Below are 15590 nucleotides of genomic sequence, written 5' to 3'. Positions count from 1 at the left end.
CGCCGCCGCCGGATTGGCCGGGCTGCCTGCAGCGCGCTGGCGTCACAGGGGCGCGCGGGCGCCGGTGCCGGATGCGGGAGGAGAGGCGGAGGCGGAAGGTAGCGGCGGGGGGGCCCGGTAATGGCGGCCGGCGGGGGCGGGCCAGGCCCGGTGGGAGCCGGGCTTCGGGGAGAGACAGGGGGGATCTCAGCCCCGCCGTCGCCGCCGGCCGATGCAGGGGGCTTGTTTACCTCGGAGGGTTTGCGGGGTGGTTTCCCGGTTTAGTATTTATTATTTTAACGATCTCAGCCTCAAAGTCCCTCCGGCTCCGGCAGTCCGCAGTGGCGAGCGCGCCCCGGCCCCGGGTTGCCGAGCGGCGCTGCCCGTCCCGGGCGCGGGGGGGCCCCGGGGGAGCCCGCGCCTGTTAAAAACCTCCAGAAATAACAGTGGTGCCTTAGGCTCCGCTTGCTCCGTGTGAGCGCATAAAAGGTAACAAATGGGGTTTTTTTCCTCCTTTGGAAGGAAGCAGAGAGTTATCCCCGCTTTGCTTTTTGGCCGTTTAGATGTTACGTTGCCTGAAATTCTGTATTTTTTTTTAAATACACCCTGGTTGTGCAGTTGTGAGGCAGCGGTGGGGTAATGGCAGGACCGCTGGCACCCCACCGGCACAGGCCGGCGCAGTCTGTTGCAGACCGTGGAGCTTCCTGAAGCTGGATGCAAAGTGGGGCCTTTTGCATTCTGTTTGTACATCACTAAGCATGTTTGCTCTCGGTCCTGAACAGAGGTTCCTGGCAACAACAAAATGGTACTCACTTTGGCCTCCTGTGTTTGCAGATGCATGTTTTGAATTCAGGGAATTGTGGCACCTGCTGTCACTGAACTGCGTGCTTATTGGAGTTGCAGTCTGTGGTTAGGTAGAAGAATAACGTGCATGCTGTGGTTCTGTGAATAGAGATCATGAGGAATTGCCATAGATGAGACAGTTTGTAGGTGGGAGGGGTGTCGCTGATGGAGTGGTGCACTGCACTGCTAAGGGGGAAGCAACAGTACATCTTATTGATATGAAGTAGCAAGTTAAGGAAGTTCAACCGTAAATGCAACAGGGGTTTAACAAGATTTGATGGCAGGGCACACTTTATTATTTACTGCATGGAGGATGGGGTCAGACATGATTGTCAGGGAGACCCTCCCATTGAGTCATGAGGTTCAGAAAAGACCCTCTTGCATTCTAAACCCCTTCTCAGAGCGGGGTCTTAAGTGCAGCTGGATCTGTTCCTAGTCCCAGACTTGGTCAGTGGTTTATGTCTAAAGGATTATATATGCACAATCAGTCCTTTAAATCACTTAGCTAAGATTTCAGAGTTTAGCATGCTGTTAATCACTTACTGAGATTCTGTTGCGGCAAAGTGTCTCTCAGCCTCTTGAGGGGTGTCCCTGCTGAAGTGGAGATACTGGTACGCAGCCTGCTGCCATGCAGGAGAGCTCAAGCGGCCCTGGGCTGTCCAGTATTTATAAAATAAGATGATTGACTTAATAGTCATATTGCATACCAGCAAGATCTGGGTCACCATTCCAGACAACCCTTGGCTACTATTTTGCCATCTGTCCTCCAAAGTCCAGAGTGAGCTGGATGGATCCATCACAACCTGTACTTGTGGTTATGGCTTAAGCAGAGGGCAGGGGTGGGGGGGAGCATGCTGCCAAACTCTGCCCATAGAGTCAATTCATCGTACCTTCAGAGAGGTCACCTCTTGCCTCTGTGCCATAAATAGTATATTGAAGGTTTGTGTGCTTATAGGTCCATGGTAAGTAGATAGTAAAGCACTGCTATTTGTTGTTCGTTAATTTGTATGTTTTGGATAGTTGAGGTTGGGTTATTTGTTTTGTCATGTATCAAACCTTTATATTTAATATAATTATAAGCCATAAACGTAGTCAGCAAAATCACAACTGAGTGAAGCATAGGATTAAACACTTCTATTGCTTTTGGTGACCATCCAAGAAGAGTTTTCCACCAATCGTGTTCTCAATCCTGCTTCACTCTTTCAAAGGCACGGTATATCTCTTCTGTGCCATGGTGAACAATGATTAGAGTTTTGAGACTGTTGCTTCAGCACTTGGCACAGGTCATCGTGTTGCAGTAGTTTCTTCACCAATGTAAGATTCATTCCGATGGGGATAAGCAATTAATCTAGACTCAGTGTAGAATTGTAACAACTGATAAGATGTAACAGCAGCTGAATAATTAAAGTTGCATCCCATAATTTTAGTAAAGTTACAAACACAAATATTTGAGTGATTACTTGTGTCTACAGTAATGTTATCTACAAATATAAAATCCCAAAGCGTTCTCATACAAATACATCCTATTCCAACATATACAAGTATAGTTTCAGGAGTTTTGTGGGGATGTATTGAAAAATGGCATTTTGTTCAGTGTCAAAACAAATGTCTTGGGCTTTGGTGATGTTAGTCTACAAATAAATCATTGTTCCCATACAACGTGTGCATTAACATCAATAGTTTACCATTTGTTTCCACTTTGTTGGGCCCATACTCATATCTTCTAACGGCTAAAGTATAGCTCTTGTGATTTAATCCTAACGCAATGATTGGGAATACGGTATATACTGAAGCATTGCATATGGTTAAGACAAAAGCTGTGGCCTTATCACTGATGGGATCGTAAGTGAAATTGGCTAAATACCCCCAAGAATGGAATTCTTTTTCAAATTTAGTTGCATTATCCCAAATTACCTTTCAAATTTCAGTGGGTAAAGTACCTTCTTTATTTTCTCTTACAGTTGCTGCTACCATAGATTGTGTCTGCAATTGAGCTTGAATACAACTAAGAGCTAGAGAAACATTGGTTTTGGATATTTGTATATATTGAGATATTTGTATATCCACAATCCGTTGGTGGTCCCTTTGATTAATTCTTTTCCACTGAGGCAATATATCAGATAAGAGCCATTGGTTATGTGGTTACCCAGTGCTAACAGAGAGGACTGCAGTGGGTGTTCTGATTTGTTTAAATTGCTTGTGCTCAGTTTATAGCAACATGAACACATGTTCCATTTGCCATCCTGCAGGGTGCTGTAAGAGAAAATAGAGATTTTGTTTAGTTGAGAGAGTCCGAACACGTTACCCCATTAAAAAGAAGGAAAAAATCTATAGTGTAGTAGTTCTGTGTTTTGCACCACTGCCAATCAGTGGCTTCCCAGGCAAGTGGTCCACAAGGTTTAGTTAAGACATAGGCACAGTACCTCTGGATGGTAGGTTGACCATAACAGGCTATCCTGGCTGTAATGTTGTTAGTTCTCTTTTCCCAATAAGTGGAGTGCTAAGCTCAATTTTTGCAAAGGATGGTTGGCTTACAGGGCCCTCAGTAGGCCCGTATTCATTATTTAATTTATGGAGTACTTTGGGAAGTCTCATATCCCATTGAGCCTCATGTGGTTTGAGATTCCTTTTCAATAAGCCATTAGCTCTTTCTGCCATCCCATTTGATTGAGGGTAGTATGGGGTATGGAATACCCATTTAATTTCCTCTTGTTTTGCCCAGTCTTGCACTTCCTTACACGAAAAATGCATTTTTTTGCTTTGGGTAGCATCATTGCTTTGAGTAACATCAGAAGTAGGTAGATTTGAGAACCAAAACGATAGCCCTTGCACTGTATTTTGCCCATTGGCTTTCTGACACTTAGTTGCTATAAGCAAACCGGAGACTACTTCCACTCCTGTGAGGATGTATTGATACTCCGCAGAGGATTTGAATGGTCCGATATAATCGATTTGCCATGTAGACCATACGGTTTTCCTTCATTGATATGTAGAGATGGTGCTTTAGCAGGGTGATCTGCTTGTTATTCCAGTCTACACTGAGGACATTCTGTAAGAATAGTTTCAATGTTTATAGTGAAATAGTTTTTCTGTTTATAGGCCAGCCTTCACTCTGTGCAGCAAAGTAAAGGGCTTCTTTACTTGTGTGGCCCAAGTTTTGATGTAACCATTCTCCCAATCAATACCACTCAGAATTTACGGTGATTTTCCTAATTTTAGTTAGCTCATCTACCTTTTGATTCCACTTTGTGGCTGGTTGATTGTCCTTAGCATAAGCTTTTACCCATCCCATCTTGAAAGGTGTTTTCCTGGCTATATCTAGTAATAATTGCCAATCACTGTTTCTCTAAACTGGGCATCCATTTACCTCCGAATTCAAGGTTTCCATTGACAGAGCCACTGTGTGACACCAGCCCACACAGCACAAGAGTCTACATGCATGATTTTCTGTGCTCTTATTTCTCCTACTTGTGCACTGCCTTCACCTTCTATTACTTGTTGCCGATAGTAATATCTAATAAAATGGCCTTATGTTGTTGTTGGGGGGGGGGCGGGCACACCGCCACAGGAGGTATCTCCAGATTACGGATTAATAATGTCTTAAAAGTGTTTTGTAGTGTTGTGTACTCTGTTGAAGTGAATGGATAAAACAGAGTACTGAAATGACAGAAGCTGAAAAGTTGTCTGCTGTGATTATGGCAGTGCTGGGGTGATGCTGACATTTTTCTGAATCGCCTTAATATAGGCAAGAAGGAAGGGAAAAATCAAAACTTTTGGGGAACAGGAAAAGAGGGAAGACGTATTAGTGGAAGGAAATAAAAGAAGTCCCCTTATTAGAGAAATTGGACACTGATACTAGAAGGAATATAAGGTCTTTTTTTGGTCTGTAGAGATTACCTTAAATTCAAGGAGAATATCAGGGGCTCCCATATTTCAAGGTCAGATTTACTGATCAAGATTTACACACATGACGTTTTGTCATTTTGAGTTAATTGTCATTGTGGTAATATAGATTTAATTTGACATTTAATAAGGACATCTATGTTTCCAACATAATAATTTGATAAATATGTGAGGGCGAGTGGTGTGGTTTGAAATCCGTTTGAACAGATTAACTTAGTATTTCAGTCGTGTAAATGTACTAACATGTACTAACAGACACTAAAATTTCACTTACTATAAAATAAGAATTTCATGTTACTTATCCAGTGTATGCAAAAAGGTTTTTTTGTGTATTTTGTGATTGTTATAAATGTTTAATATTCTTTCGGGATTTTAGCATAATTCTTGTGCTAAAAATACTACATTTCTGTCTGCTAAGACTTGAGATTAAGTGGCATGCAGAACTTGATTGTTGTGGGTTGCCAAAGCCAATTTGCTTATTTTCATAAGTTAGGTTTTTCTTATATAAATCAAATGTAAAGGCAGTAACTTTTGCTAATATATAAAATGTTAAATATATGTGAGTGGTAGAAACAGGAATTAGTGGCTTTTGCCTGGCCTAAATTGCCTTGGTTTTTGGTGCTTGACTAATACAACTATACTTTCCTTGAACCCCATTGTGCAGAGGTTAAGACACAGCCTTGATGGAAGTGGAAGAAAGTTGCAGCACGTTTGTCTTAACTCGTCTTCCTACCTGTAAAATGGGAAAATTCAATGCCTTGCATCATAGATAGATCAGAAGAAAAATCTGAAAAAAAAAATAATTCATGTTTTTGAAGAATTCCAATACAACTTTTGTGGAGACCGTTACTATCAAGAATATTCATGATTGCATTGTGTTGATTGTACATTCAGAACTTTGGTAGTTCTAAAATGCATTGTGTGTTTGGAGAAAGTATTCTAGTTTGATTTCAGCATTCAGTGAGTACAGGTGCAATTTGTCAGTATTCTGTGTCTTCGTAATGTTGAATTGCTAAAGCCTTAATTCTAGGAAAGGTTCTCATCTTCTTCATGGCTATGGCTAGATTTTCATTCATGCATGTGTAAGAATTTTTCGAGAACAAGATGTGTGCTCTAATTTTTAGCTGTAAGTATGCCCTATGAGTTTCATGAGCCCATAGAGTTAGAGCATTTTAGGACCAATACTTATTTTTAATTGTAGAGTTTTTACATTCTTGAAATATTAGTCAGATTTGACCTTTAAAAGCGAAAGTATGTAGTAGTTCTGGAGCCTTGTTAGTCAAAATAGAAGACTTACCTACTAATCTAATATGAATTTTAAAAGTAGTTGGTTACTGAGTTGTATTTAAGCCCACATCATATTGAGTAATGTTGTAGTGGAGATATGACTGTATCTGAGACGTAAGGGAGAATTATTAAGAAGTAGGGAAAGGAGACTTACAAGCAGAGAAGGTAATTGGAGATACATACTCACAAAAATCAACAGTAACATATAATTGTATGAAAAACTGCTTTAAACTTTTGATTGAAATGCAGCCTATTAAATTGAGGAATTTATAGACTTCTTTAATTAAAGCTCTTTATATGGAGTGAAATGGCGCAAATATGGTTTATTGTGACCTTTGCTGTAATTCATGACTTTCGTATCATGACCTTTGCTGTAAAAAGACAGGAAAAAAAACTGCTACAGGTTTTCTGCTGAAATTCCTAAATAAATAATTACCTTTTTTTTTTTTGGTTGTTTTTTTTTTTTTGTATTACACAGAATGTCAGTGGCCGCTTACTGTATATTTTGCTATAGACAAATAGGGACTTCTGGTCCAGCCACAAAAACACACCTACCCTGGAATGATATCAGTAAGTACAGTTCTATATGTATTGACCTGAGGTGTTAATAAAAAGGAAAAATCTGTGTTGGTATGATGCCATGCATAATTAAATGATACTAAAGATCTAAATCCCTGAATACTTTGTGATCAAAAACTTTTATTTGCCTCAAGTGGATGTCTGCTTCTGACTTTGCTTTGCATAGTGATACATAAAATGACACCAGCAGATTATCTGGGATTAGAACACAAGATGAGGGTCCCCCCCCTAGTTGCAATCTCATTAAACTGTTTTAAACTCCATTTTGTATCTTTCTTTTTTTTTAACCTGTAGAGCCATGAAACAATTACATCCATAAACTGTGAATAAAGTTTGAATAAAGTTTGTTTCTATTGTTTCTTCCTCCTTGTTTACTTATACAAGTTCTGCAGTTTTTTCTGTTTAGTTTCTGCTTTCTTTGGTGCCTTCTGTATAGTATGACAATTCTTACAACTCTACCGTTTATTTTTGAGCATTAAAAGATAGGATATTTCCATTTCTGCTCTACAGGAAGCATTGCATATTTTTGCCTTTTCAACCTTCTCTGCCAGTTATTTCTTCAACATGTAGCTGCCTCCTGTCTGCATGCAAAATTCTTATGGTCTTGCAAAGACAGAACCTGGTGGCAGTGGTTGTGGGGCAAATCTCCCAGTTCACGCTGAGGAGGAGAAATTTTTCATGATAGGTGAGATGTGTTCCATTCGGTTTGCTGCTACTGGTAATAATAGAGTTTCTCTGTACTGAGATCCTTACATCTGTATAATCAGCTCAGCATTGTCCAGGTAAAATAGTGCAAATCTGGCAAGAATCATTAGACTTAAGGGGAAACTATTGCAAGTGACGTGTTTATTCAGCTGTTTGCTTTATGAATTAGATTCAATGGAATTATTTTAAAAACATGTATTTTCTTAGGGAAACCTGGCAGGACTTTTCAAAGAACATACATACTCCTGTATGTATTTATATACATCAAAGAAATACCCATGCCATGTAAGAAAAAATTAACTGCTTAAAATAATCTAGAGTTCCAAATGAATGCTAGTGATAGCAGCAGGGAGAGTTTACTGTTGATTCCTGGAGCTAAGCAACAAATGTAGTTGATAGGTAGCAATACTCAAAGTAAGTAGCAGTTGCAGGATACGTGTTTTATCATCTTGCTTAGGAGAGCAGGAAATTCTAATCAGGTAATGTTTTCTCTATTTGTAAATTTAGGTAATGATTACCTGAAAGCCAGAGAGCAATAGAAAAAATTTAAAAAGCTTACTTTTAATGGCTAACATTCTTATTATCTGGTGATCAAATGCTAATTATGTTTATGTTGAGATGATGCACACAACTTTGACATTAATTTTTCATTTTTTCAAGGAAAAATTGCAAAGGTAACTGGATCCCTTATACTAGGGTAAGTTGTAACTGATAAGCATATATGTAATTTATGTATATAGTTAAAATTTTAATTCATGTGTCTTTCAACAAATCTGACAATATTAAGGGACCTTTAGACATGGTAGAATATAGTTTTCTCTGATAGTTATTAGTCAAGCTTTTTAGAGTCTTGTATTTGCTAAATTAAAATAATCTGCAGACTATTTTTATACCAAAATGATTGTTAATATATTTTTGCCATCATATTTTTAAATTAATATTCACATGCAGTTTTCTTTTATTTAAAGAGGCTTTGTATTCATTACATATGAAGTCCTGTCCTTAAAGAAGTTATTGCAAATCGATACTCAAGCTATACATCAAGAGAAACTTAAATCTTATGTATATGTACGTACAACTTCTCTAAATCAAAGCGAGTATCAAGGTAAGATGCATAATTGTTTGGATTCTAAAAATACAATTTTAAGAGAATAGAATGTTTCTGGAAGTCAGCCTTATTTAAGGAAAGTTATATTTCCTGAGATCTGTTGCAAAAATAATATTCTTCACAATGTCACCAAATTTATTTTAAGCTGGTGGCTGTTTTTTTAAGATAGTTGTTTACATCCAATTCGCTATATATGAGATAATTCTCTCTATATATATCCATATGTATATGTGTGTATATATATAATTTTTTTGATAAATATGTGGAAAATAATATGAGAGAACTGTCCTTCAGACTTCCAGTAATCTAAAAATACTCTTGTAGGGATCACGTACCAAGCTAGAAAAGAAATCCATAAAGCAGTGAGGAAAATTCTAGAAACAGAAGCTAAAATTTTCCGGAGACCTTTTAATGGTATGTATTGAAAGCATGCTTTATCTATGACTATTATTTTTGAATAGTAAAATGTAAGCTTTTTAGAAAGTAAAATATTTTTTATTACAAACTTAGCACGTTCTGTTTGAAACAGTGGTAATATTACTTACAGTTTTCTATATTTATACAGAATATTAGTATATTTTCTATGTATTAAAACTATTCCTTAAAGTAAATAAAAATGATGGTTAAGAAGAGATTTGGGAAATTTTTTTGCCTATTTCAGAAGAGATTTGAAGTTTAAGATACCAGTTCTGTGTACAAAAGGTGTTTGGGGGATGAAATACTCTCAAAATTTCAGTTTATAAAAGTAGGTTATGATTTCATCAGAATTGCCAATATTAACTGAAAGCAGCACAGTCTTTCTATAAGTGTGTCACTGCTTTATAGAGTAATTTAAAAGAACTTCAGTTCATACAAAAAACTGTGTTCTTGAGGCATATTATCTATTTTCATTTAACTCTGGTAAAAGATTATAAAAATATGTACCTCCACCGTCATACTGTGAAATTAGTTGTTCAAGGTCAGAGCCTCAACGCTTGCCAACCATTTCCAGCTCCTGCTGGAAGCTGGCAATCCTGGTTGGTAAGTGCTAGTCAGTAGTGTATGTAACACATACATGAAATATCAGCTCAGTGCCACTAAAATTAATCAAAACCATCCTATTTAAGCATCAACATTTTGCTGATGCCATTCTGTCATTGATTATTGTAATAATTTAATATGAAAACATTACACGTAGTGTTAACTAATATGTAAACATTGAACAGATACTGGTTTTTTTACTCAATAAATAGAAATGTGACTATTAAAATTAATAATCACTTGGGTTTTATTTGTTTCCTGGTGAAAGAACAATTCAGTACATTTGATGGAGAAGATCATGAATGTGCCTTATGGCTTCTCTTAAAGAGAAGTCAGTCAGAAGACAAAGAGGTCCGACTGCAGGCTGTAGAAGACCTGGCAAAGAACAATCACTGGCATGGTAATGTTTGCTGATGTAGCCTGATTCATCCCAGAAATACAATAAAGTCTTAGCTGTTCCAAGTCTGCTGCTAACATGAAAAAAAGCTAGTATCTGCCAGAAGTGTGAATACACTGAAATTTGGTCTAAAGTGTGTGTGGGGTTATTTACATTTCAGGTTATTGTTCTTTCCTAATACCCTGAAACAGAGCGCGCGTCTGCAGCGGAGTCTTTCTCTGTTCCCTGCCAGAGCAGCGCAGCCACTGCTGTGGTGTGGGAGAGCAGTTCGTGTACATTAGTTCCTCGCTTTTTCTGTTGGGACTGTGAACACAGTCACAAGTTCTGGCAGTGATTTTTATAAGACACTGTCAGAGTGACTTTAAGGCCATAATTAAGTTACTAAAAATTGGTTAGGAGCTGATAGTAATAGCAAGGTGGTAGTGATAAACTAGAGGTAGAGGACTTGTATGTGCAAGCAGTATTTGTAAGCTGTTTTCCACCCTAGTTATTATTTAATAGTAATAAGTTCTCCCTGTTGCTCTAGGAGCAAATATCCTTGAAACCCAAAGTGAAGGGGTGGGGTGTGTATATGCACGTCCTCCTCCCCCCTGCATTGCTAGTCCGCATAAAATACGCAACACACTAATCTTGACTCTCGTTCTGGTAATCTAGTCAGTCGAGGACTTCACTCTCCCAGTGCAATTCCACACCCATGGGTTTTATCTTGTTTCAGATTACCTGTTTAAAATTCTAATTAATTTCCCTGAGCAATTTTAAAGTGCTGTTTGAGAACACTTGAAAGCTAGGTTGTGCAAAACCTGAAGTTTTGTGTACTCTTTTAGTGTAACTGACTCATGTTTCTAGAATACTGTCTGTTAGCAGGTGTTCTCAGGATCTCAGTAGACGATGGCCAGTACTTGGGAATCTAGTTGCTTTTTGTTATCTCCTTTTCTCTGTAGTGCTCATTGCTGTAATATTTGGATGTTTCACAAACACTAATTATTCTTGACAACTACCTCATGAGGAAAATGGAATTTATTTTTTTTTTCTTTTTTTTTTTACCTGGTATTCCAAAACTGAGTCCAAAAGGTTAAGACTGAAAGTATGGGCTAACTTTTCACAGCTAGGACCAAATTGTTCAGCATACCTGTTACCGTAAATACAATATTTCGCTTATCCAAAGCTCAGCTTCAGTGACTTCAGTTTGCAGCTGTAAGTGATCTGCACCAATGAAAAAATACAGCCAATATGTGACTGTGAAAACTGCATTTTAAATGGCTTGTCAGTTTTGTTCTAGAATTGTTTAATGGTAACAAGGATAGAAACACATTTTTATGTGAAAAAAGTATTGATCCATTTTAAATTTCTTTTCCTTCGGTTTGTTACTTAATTTCAATATGTAATTTTGGATTTCTCCAGCTATGAAGTAGGTAGGTTTTTGAAAGGAACAGTAGTTACTGTTTAAATCTGTTTTCCCTTCAGTAGGAGAACTGAAAGTCTTGTCTTGTGTCTTCAGTAAGGAAAGGCTACTTAAAATTGTACTGTGGTGCTATCCTGACTTTTCTAAGGTCACCAGATTTTGTGACATTAACAATTTTATTGAAGTGTGCCTTTTGTATTGTTTAAAATTATGTGTTTGTGTCTTTGCAGCATTTGGATTTAAGGCTCTGGGTTTAAGTACTGTATGCAGAAAAAAGTATGCAAGATGCCTTTCAAATTTTAACTCAGGCGCAGGGGATTAAGCTAGAGTTTGTAGTCCTCGTGTTCCTTTCACAGTGGCAAAACTGAACGTTTGCTTTTGCTTGTGTTCATCTTATATCTGAGGACCTATATCAAACTGGTCTATAATGAGCAGTTGATGGCCAGGTGTATTTCAGCTCTGTATAGTGCTGGTCTAACATCTGCAGGTTTTATGTTTTGGAACTGTGGTTACAAAATCAGAGCTTGTTTCAGCAGATTGCAGAGAGGCGGTTCTTTTTCGAGTATGTTTACAAAGTAGATCAGAAATTACATTTAAAACCAAATGAAATATTTAAGGTTAGTTTTAACCCTAACACTGAAATTTTTGTACTACAGATTATCAGTATGGTACAGTTGCCCAAATCTGCGATCAAAGGACTGCTATAGGTTTGGCTCGATCCAAAGATATTGACCTTCGCTTTTTCCTGCCTCCACCACCGCTGCCAAAAATAAAGAATGTAAGTAAATGAAAAGTAGGTAGTAGAGGATTTTTGCTTGCTTGTTTGTTTTTAATGCTTTTGTTGTTGGTAACCATACTGAAGTGGAATTCTTCTGAAGTAACTAATGAGTAGTAAAATTAAGACTGAAATACAAAACTACAACATAGTGGTATACCCCTGGGGTATAGCTGCATTAGTGAATGGCGTGATGGAAGGAAATAAGGATAGGAGGGAGGATTCATCAATTATTGATGTCCATACCTCATATTTAGCAGCAGTGAAGTTTGAGCCAGTTATCAGTCTGGTACACGCGCTGCCCGTCTGTACCTAATAGACAATGTGGAGCAGTCTTACATGAAGTCACCCTAGATTGCCTTGTTGATAACTGACAGAATCCTACAGGTATTGATCACTCTTGGAGGCCTTTGCATCCTCAGTGCTAGTGTGGTGCTCTGCTGTAGGCCCACCTCTTTATTGCCAGCTTTTGGGTACCAACAAATCTGTATTGGATAGATTTGGACTTGGTTTGTTTTTATGTTAATTAGTAAGTATATTTGATGATTGGAGCAATCATGTCATCATATCAGCTTCTTCAATAAACAGAATTGGCACACAAAGCATAATATAAGAGGTCTTTTGTAATGCTACTGAAATGAATGCTGGCAGAAGTCCCTGTCAGTGAATACAGACTATCCTTAACCAATAAAACTCTGAAAACCAGCTGTGATTGGTAGTGATATTCTCAGTTTTTGCCTTCTTACCTTTGTAACATTACGTGACAGTGGATCTGTACTTGTCAGTCCTGAAGTACTAAGTTATATTAATATATGGTTGTATATATACTTTATTTTTACAGCGGTATGATCGGTAGGTCATTAAAGCCAAGACTTCCCAATCTGCTGCTTAGGAAGTTGAAGCAAATCATTGTGGCTGCAAGTGTGGCCCTGCACATCAGATACGTCTCGGTCTCTTATTGTAGCAAGGATTAGAATAACTGCAAGTTCCATGACTGTGGGCAGATAAAATTACTTTGTTGAATCTGTTTTCCTGTCACCTACGCTGGATTATTAAATGAACATCTATATGATTTTTTTTAAGATAAAAGAGTAAATGAAATGTTGTCAAAGTTTTTTACTAGTAACTTATACATTCATTGTAATGGAGCAGCACCAAAATTACTGTGTAGTTAAGGGTGAACTTTTAAGCTTTTTGTGCCAAGAGGAGCTGTTTTTTCTTTTGCCCTTTGGCCCTGTTAGAATAAGGCCACCAAAGTTTAAAGCTTGCTTTTCATCAGTCATTTGGTGGGTTTAGAATTACCAGTTTCCAAAATCTTACAGGTGTAACTATTAAACCAAAGTTGCAGAGCACTCAACTCCAGGGTTTGTATTTTATGGCCTTATTAATATGGCTGTTTCCATTATTTAAGATCTTTCTTTTCTCTGTGTTTTGCTTCATGCTTTGAACATAACTAAAAGCTATTTGTGCTTTCTGCTCACAGGATTATCCCATAGAAGATGAACTTCGCTTGTTGTTAGTATCTTTACCTCAGACTGATCTTGATCCATGTGTCCAGTACTTCACGTCTCTTGCTTTACGTGAAAGTAGTCAGACTCTTGCTGCGCAAAGAGTGAGTTTCCACTTGCAGAATACAACTATCTGGGTTCTTTGTTCCTGCAGAGCTCAAAAGATACACACCTATTTCCATATTTTTGAGCATCATAAGAGGGAGAGAAATACAGAAACTTTGTGACTGTACAACATAAGTAAACTCTCTTCTACATACAATCTGTCTGTTTGAAAGCTTGTTTTGTCTTTCCCAGCTGTACTAGTTGGTCCAGTGAAAGATTCTGTCTTTACTTACAAGCCTTCCCATAAAGTAGATATTTCAACATTTTTGTCCGGAACATTTCCTTCCTCTTGCAGTGCTCATAAAACGATTTTTCACATTTCCTCTTACTGTCGTTTGAGTGTTCTTTGAGTGCTGAGGTGATGAAACCTCTATTAAGTCTTACTAGCAAACTGGTAAGTTATTAGCACACTTTAAATAGTAAACTCTGTTATATCCCATGGAAATGCCTTCCTGTAACAGGTCACTGTTGCCAAAAACCAGAATTGGAATAGTCTAGTAGTCTGTTTGGGCTTATAAAGTAGGAATTCTTCAACTCTGCCTAGCAACTTCCTAAGTGGCTTTAGGAACATCATTTAAAATGCCATTATTGCTTAAAAATAATAATCATAATGCCAGTGTCATCCACTATTTCTTGTGCTTTTTATTTTTGTATCAAAAAGTTGTGGCTTTTTAAATTGGTGATTATTATTTTTTTGCAGTAGTAAAAATGACTGTCATATTTTAATAATGATGCCTGACAGGCTTTGCTTAGAGATTTCAGAGTGCAATAACTCGTTATTTCCTATGACACAGTTATGTGTAATATTTTTTCACTGTCACTCCTTTATCGTTTTCACAGGCAGAGCTCTTGCTACAAAGGGAGCTTTGGTGGGCCACCACACTTGGAAGCATTTTGATAATCACTGTGTTCTAGAAAACTGTTTTTTATTAAGGTTATGCTGGTCTTCCTGCTGCGTGATTAAGGGAGAGTGGTCTTCAGAGTGCGCTACATGTCGAAGACTTTTTTTCCTCCTCTTCTCATTTTTGCAGCTGTGGAAATCTAGACACAGTCTGATTCTTGGGTTTTTTTATGCTTAAGCAAACAAATTTAAAAGAAAACAATCATTAACAAAATGAAAATCCTATATTCTCCCCCTTTATTGTATGTTTCGATGTTAATAGACTATGGAGACTACTGACTGAAAATCTAGTTTTCAATTAAAAATCGTAGACATTTTTATGCTGTACTGCTCTGTAATTTGTACTTTTTGAAATGTACATGCATGTTGTGCACACTTTATAGCAATCTCTATAGATTATTACATACTTAATGTTTTAGTTTATAAATGCTTATTTTGTGTAGCCGTTTGGAACGTGGTATAATTTTTACTGATTCTCATTTCAGGGAGGCTTGTGGTGTTTTGGAGGAAATGGACTTCCATATTGTGAGACACTGAGTAAAATCCCTTCAGAGACAGTGGAACTCTTTTGCTTGCAAGCTTTAGTACAGCATTCTAAGGTAATTTGTCCTTTAAACTAGAACTGAAAAACTACATTTATAAACATTCCTTTCTAATGCTCTCTCATATTGGGAAGGAGTTGCCATTTCCTTGTCTCCTCCCCCTCCCCCTTTCGAATGGATTTTTGGACAGTTGAGACCGGTGTGAATTGGAAGGCAGCATAACAAACTTTTTTTCTCATGGGAAGTGTATGTAAGTTGTTATTGTTTCTAATTAGCCTGTGTAAGTTCACCTGTAGTGTACCTGTGTGTATCCTTCAAGAAATAAAAGGGCAGCTCTGACACAGAAAAGCAGTAGAGAATGCCTGGAGTCCGGGTGGCTTTAACAAGCCTTTTCTGTGTAGGGCTACCTCCTGCTGACACTCAAAAGTCGTTGAAGATGGATATCATGAGGAAACACTTTGTGTTTCCAATCTGCAGTCTTTCAGTAAGCAAGATACTGATGACGTGAAATTCTCAGTGCAAAGTATGTGTGGGTT

General features: G+C 37.9%; 1 protein-coding gene across 5 annotated transcripts in view; it reads left to right on the top strand.

Annotated features, from left to right (window-relative positions):
* Nucleotide 1: 1 nt before the first annotated feature.
* The window catches only part of SERAC1 (serine active site containing 1), a 29882-nt gene continuing 14293 nt past the window's right edge, over nucleotides 2–15590 (top strand). For 2 of the 5 annotated variants that reach the window (XM_055714356.1, XM_055714358.1), the window contains exons 1-9: nucleotides 2–98; nucleotides 6491–6582; nucleotides 7957–7993; nucleotides 8265–8401; nucleotides 8729–8818; nucleotides 9693–9824; nucleotides 11880–12001; nucleotides 13482–13610; nucleotides 14998–15111. In XM_055714356.1, coding sequence (XP_055570331.1) covers nucleotides 6492–6582; nucleotides 7957–7993; nucleotides 8265–8401; nucleotides 8729–8818; nucleotides 9693–9824; nucleotides 11880–12001; nucleotides 13482–13610; nucleotides 14998–15111 — 852 coding nt within the window. In that variant the 5' untranslated portion in view covers nucleotides 2–98; nucleotide 6491. Of the gene's footprint in view, nucleotides 99–167; nucleotides 469–542; nucleotides 785–6490; nucleotides 6583–7956; nucleotides 7994–8264; nucleotides 8402–8728; nucleotides 8819–9692; nucleotides 9825–11879; nucleotides 12002–13481; nucleotides 13611–14997; nucleotides 15112–15590 lie in introns of those variants that run through there. The other 3 variants (XM_055714357.1, XM_005433652.4, XM_014287006.3) reach the window with 3 other exon arrangements.

This window comes from Falco cherrug, chromosome 6, assembly GCF_023634085.1.
Source record: "Falco cherrug isolate bFalChe1 chromosome 6, bFalChe1.pri, whole genome shotgun sequence".
In the NCBI taxonomy this organism is placed as follows: domain Eukaryota; kingdom Metazoa; phylum Chordata; class Aves; order Falconiformes; family Falconidae; genus Falco; species Falco cherrug.
The sequence above is the reverse complement of the archived record's forward strand: the minus strand, read 5'-3'. Positions and strand labels throughout refer to the sequence as shown.